Source organism: Melopsittacus undulatus, chromosome W (assembly GCF_012275295.1).
Source record: "Melopsittacus undulatus isolate bMelUnd1 chromosome W, bMelUnd1.mat.Z, whole genome shotgun sequence".
Taxonomy (NCBI): domain Eukaryota; kingdom Metazoa; phylum Chordata; class Aves; order Psittaciformes; family Psittaculidae; genus Melopsittacus; species Melopsittacus undulatus.
The window spans coordinates 1,983,584-1,988,166 of record NC_047558.1 but is presented as its reverse complement, the minus strand read 5'-3'; the positions used below and the strand labels follow the sequence as shown (position 1 = coordinate 1,988,166).

Sequence of the window (4,583 nt, the reverse complement as noted above, 5' to 3'; positions counted from 1 at the left end):
AGTCTATAGGATTTGTTTCTACAGTATTTTCTTTAAGCTCAAACAATTTCTTGTGAATAGATTCAGAATGATCAGAAAGATTGTGAAGGATGTAAAGCAGCTGCAGAAGTAAACTGTACAGTGTTAACAGTCAAGGAGTTTGCTCCATCATTACACTCCCCCCCCTTTTTTTTTTTTTTAGGTGGTCAACCATAAATACCTGCTGCACTTATGCATTGACCCTTTCTTGCCCAAAATGTTGAACTGCTACCTGTTAAAACTTTTTACATGAACCTGACAACAAAAAATATACAGAACACTGTCTGCCCTCATCACACACACACAAACACACATATATGCATATATGGGATCCCACATACACTCTCCACAGAACTACAATATTTGAAACACAAAATCCGGACAATCATTGCTCCCACTGCACAGTCCCACATACAGGACGTGGCACAAGGACCTTGTAAAGACTATTAAGAAACCAGCTCCAAGAAGCATCATCGCAGTGCAAGGTGGCAGGCTCAACCTTAGCGGGCGTCCCCACAGAGGCTCTGCCTCCCTCACATCACGTGAGGCTTGGGCTTTTATACTGACTAAAATGCACACTCGTTCCAACACAGGTGGCCAGCCTGTGTTGGAAGAAGTGGTCAGCCATATCTATAAAGGTCTTGTGAGATACCAGAGGGACTCCAATCAAACATGTTCGAAATGGATCAGATGGGGTTGCTATAGATAAACAAAAGGAATCCTGCCCTATCTCATTAACCCATGTTACCCACATGTTTTGCCGATGATCCATGTTATGTGACATCATACTTCCCTGTTCCATCAGAACCACAGGTGCTGCCAGACCTAATATCTTCATTTCGTTTTTCTTCCAAAAGTTCCCTAGCTAGATTCCACAAATAGTTTATTAAGACACCGTCTGCTGTCCTCTCGTTTCCTCAGAATCTCCCTTCTTTTCCAGCCACGGTTTTACCCATTTAGCTGGGACCCATCGAGGTGGGTCATCACCTGTAGAGACACAAGCATATCCCCGTCCCCAGGTGAATAAAGTTTCTTTTTCTGTTCCCCAGGCCCCTTTTTTAGGGTCCCAAGTACGGACAGGCATTTTTAAAACAGAATTTTGTGAAGTATAGTGCAAATGTATCAGAATAACAGTTTGCTTATCATTGGTTGAAACAGGATTTTTCCAATTTAAAACATAACATGCTTTAGCTAACATATCGTGTGGCGAGAGGGTTATCTCCCCCTCTTTTTTCAAAGCGCCAAGCAAGCGTTTAATATCCTGATGTCGTCTTTCGACAATGCCCTGGCCAGTAGTATTGTAAGGTATGCCTGTAACATGTTTAACACCCCATTGCTTTAGAAATTGTTCACTCCAGTGTCCTACATAACTTGGCGCATTGTCTGTCTTTATCATTTCAGGAACCCCTAGGACAGCAAAAGCCTGTAACCAGTGTTGTTTCACTGCTTTAAAGGCTGTTGTAGTTAGTGCTGAGGCCCATACTGCATGACTATGAGTATCAACTGAGACATGTAAATATTTCAGTCGACCAAAAGGGGGGTATTCTGTAACATCAGTCTGCCATACTTTTCTTGGGCCTAAGCCTCGCGGGTTAACTCCATGTTGTTGTAATGGAGCAATACGGGCGCAATCAGGGCAGGCTGCGACAATATTTCGAGCCTGAGACCTAGATAGTCCAAATTCCTGCTGTAGACCTCTTGAGGATTGATGAAAAAACTCATGTGACTGACGAGCCGCTTCAAAGTTCTGTAGCACGACTGGTCCTGCAACCGCTCGGTCAATTACAGCATTACCCTGGGAAAAGATACCAGGTAAGTTGGTATGACTTCGCATGTGGCAGCACCAGATGGGCTCCTTACGTTCTTGAATTATACCCTTTAGGCGAATTACCAATTCTTCAATTTCCAATGTTCCAATTTTACCTATTTTTGCACAGTCAATACGATTGACTACACTGACTGCATATGCTGAATCGGATACAATATTTAAGGCTTGTGAGGAAAACCAATTTAAGGTTTCAACAATGGCTTGTAGTTCTAAGATTTGCACTGATTGTCCTGTGTCAGTCCATATCTTTAGTTTCCAATTTTGATTGTCTTGCCATGCGAAGCCATATTTCCCAGTACGTCCACTGGCATCAGTGAATACAGTAAGTGCATTTGATATAGGTTTTTGTTTCACAATAGGCCCTCTCATTATAATAGAGGTTGTTTGAAACAGCGGATGAGAGGGATAATGTGTTGACAATTGTACCCCATTAACTGCAAGAGCAAAGGTCATAGAACATAATGACCATTCTTGGATTAAATCAGTAGTTTTCCAAGGTAGTACAAATACAGAAGGATCAACACCAAACACCAACCTGACACGTTCTTTGGCTTTTAACAATAGGGACCCAATATAATCCTGGAGCGTGGTAACAGATGCAGAAGGCTGATACGATGGGAAAACCCATTCTAGGATCGCTAAGTGTTTTTCAATTTGTTGCGCTATAATAGCAGATCTGTATTGCTGTGATCCATAAACCAAAACCATAACTGGATATTCAGGGTCATATCTATAAACCTGTTGTTGCTCAATTTTTGTCTCAATTACTTTAAGAGAGTCATCACCTTCACCGTTTTCATTATTCTCTGTGACCTCTGAATTCTTGATTTCTGCTAATGGATCCCTTGAGGAGCCTACTCCAAAGCCATACTGGAACTCTAGTTCTTCATGAACTAACTCATCTTCACCTGTCAACTGGTGTGGCTCATTCCACATCGCATCAAATTCTGCTCTCATCTCTGGTAAAATCTGGCTTTCCCTCAAAGTCATTACCTTTTTATTGGAGACATTGTCTTCATCAGGCTTTTGCCTTACATCTGTAGTGGCTTTAGCCTCATAAAGTTGCTTCTCATTTAATTCCTTGACGAGAGAATTCAGTTTCTGAATCTTTCCACGCGAGGACTGTTTTACTTGTTTGTATTGTTCAGCTTCCTTGAGCTGCTCTTCTGCATCAGAAAGTTGCAACTTAAGCCCATCAATCAAACCCTTGTATTTAGTTTCAATTTCAGATTTTTCTCTCTCAAAGTCTTCCTGTTGGTTCTCAAGTCTCTTCCTCAAAGATTCTTTATTAACTTCAGACTCATGAAGACTCTTATTTAAGTCAATTATTATGCCATTCAAAGTCTGAACATGCTCTTCAGAATTCAGAGCACAGAGCTCTCTTTTTAGCTCTTCAAGTTCATTCTTATATTTCAAAACCATTTCTTCTTCATATACCTGCCTGGCTTCTGCAATTTCCCTTCTGTGGCACTTCTCCAGCTCAGCCCTCAAGTTCTCCAACTGTCTGCAAATATCCTTCTCATGGCTGATTGTCAGTTCTTCAACATGTTGTTGTTCTTTCATTTTGCATAAAGCTATTTCATTTTTCAATTCTCTTATTTCTGAGTCCCGGACAGAAAGGGCACATTGTAATACAGACAACCTTTCTGATGCCACTAGATCTTGGAGACTTTTAACATCTTGTTCTTTTTCTTCCGTGCTTTCGCATAGCTGTTGAATTGTATCTTCCATATTCTCTTCCATTTGGGCAAATGTATTTTCTTTATCTTTGGCATTCTTTTGAGAAGACTCAAGCTGTACTTCCAGGTCATGTGCTTTCTCACGCAGCATCTCCAAATGTGCATTTTGCTCTCTGATACGGTTCTGAAACAAGGACATCTGTTGCTGGGCTTCTAATGCTTCATTTTTCTCAGGGCTTGTACTCCTCAGCACCTCATTAACCTCTGTCTCTGTTGCTGTCTGTAGTAGGTCGGCATCTTCAGCCTTAAATTCTAGTAGGTTGGAGTCTCCAGTCTTAATCTTGAGCAGGTTGGAGTCTTCAGCCTTAAACTCTAGTTGTTTTAGCTCTAAGCGTTCCTGCCACTTTACCAGAAACATTGTAAAAGCCGTAGCCCCTAGGAGAGTTTCCATAAGCAATCTAATATCGGCAGGAACAAGCTCCTGGTATTTCATAAAGGCTGTCATCTGTCTTCGTACAGCCGAATTAGTGGCTCCGTAGGCCATAACACTTTGTTGTAATTTTGAGACCAAATTCCAGTCTAAAGGTGTCCATTCTGCTCCATTCTGTGTAACCCGTACTGGAGCAGATATTAATGGTTCTAAAGTAACCTCCCCATTCAAATTAGCTTGTGTGATAACTCCTTTCCATCTCCGCCCCATGTCAAAAGAATGATCTGTAGGGATATATTCGTTTACTCTTTTAGGGATATACCCCTTTGCCCTCTCATCCTCTAACATTCCTTCATCTAAATCATCCTGTAAGTCTCTTTTTTCTTTTTCTGTTAATCCTTCCCCTGCTCCATACAAGCGTTTTATTTTTTCATGACCTTCTTTAATCGTTAGCTTTCCCTGTCTAATTGCCCTCTTGATCCCTTCTCGTCCCCCGGCGTCTAATTTCTCCTTTTGGTCCAACTGTCTTTCAATATTCTTGATTCCTTCTTTAATTGCCTCCATGGCTTTTTTATACATTTCTTTCTTTTTACCCGTATCACCATCCTTGTCTAAATTTTTCACAGCT

At 41.2% G+C, this 4,583-nt stretch overlaps 1 protein-coding gene across 1 annotated transcript; it reads right to left on the bottom strand.

The window, feature by feature from the left end:
- Window positions 1-540: 540 nt before the first annotated feature.
- On the bottom strand, window positions 541-4,069 carry LOC117437995 (uncharacterized). The gene is made up of 3 exons (XM_034073314.1): window positions 3,517-4,069; window positions 1,801-3,402; window positions 541-934 (listed from the first exon to the last, which is right to left on the bottom strand). Exons 1-3 carry the CDS (start codon window positions 4,067-4,069, stop codon window positions 792-794), a joined length of 2,298 nt encoding a protein of 765 aa, XP_033929205.1. The 3' UTR covers window positions 541-791.
- Between the last annotated feature and the right edge of the window lie 514 nt (window positions 4,070-4,583).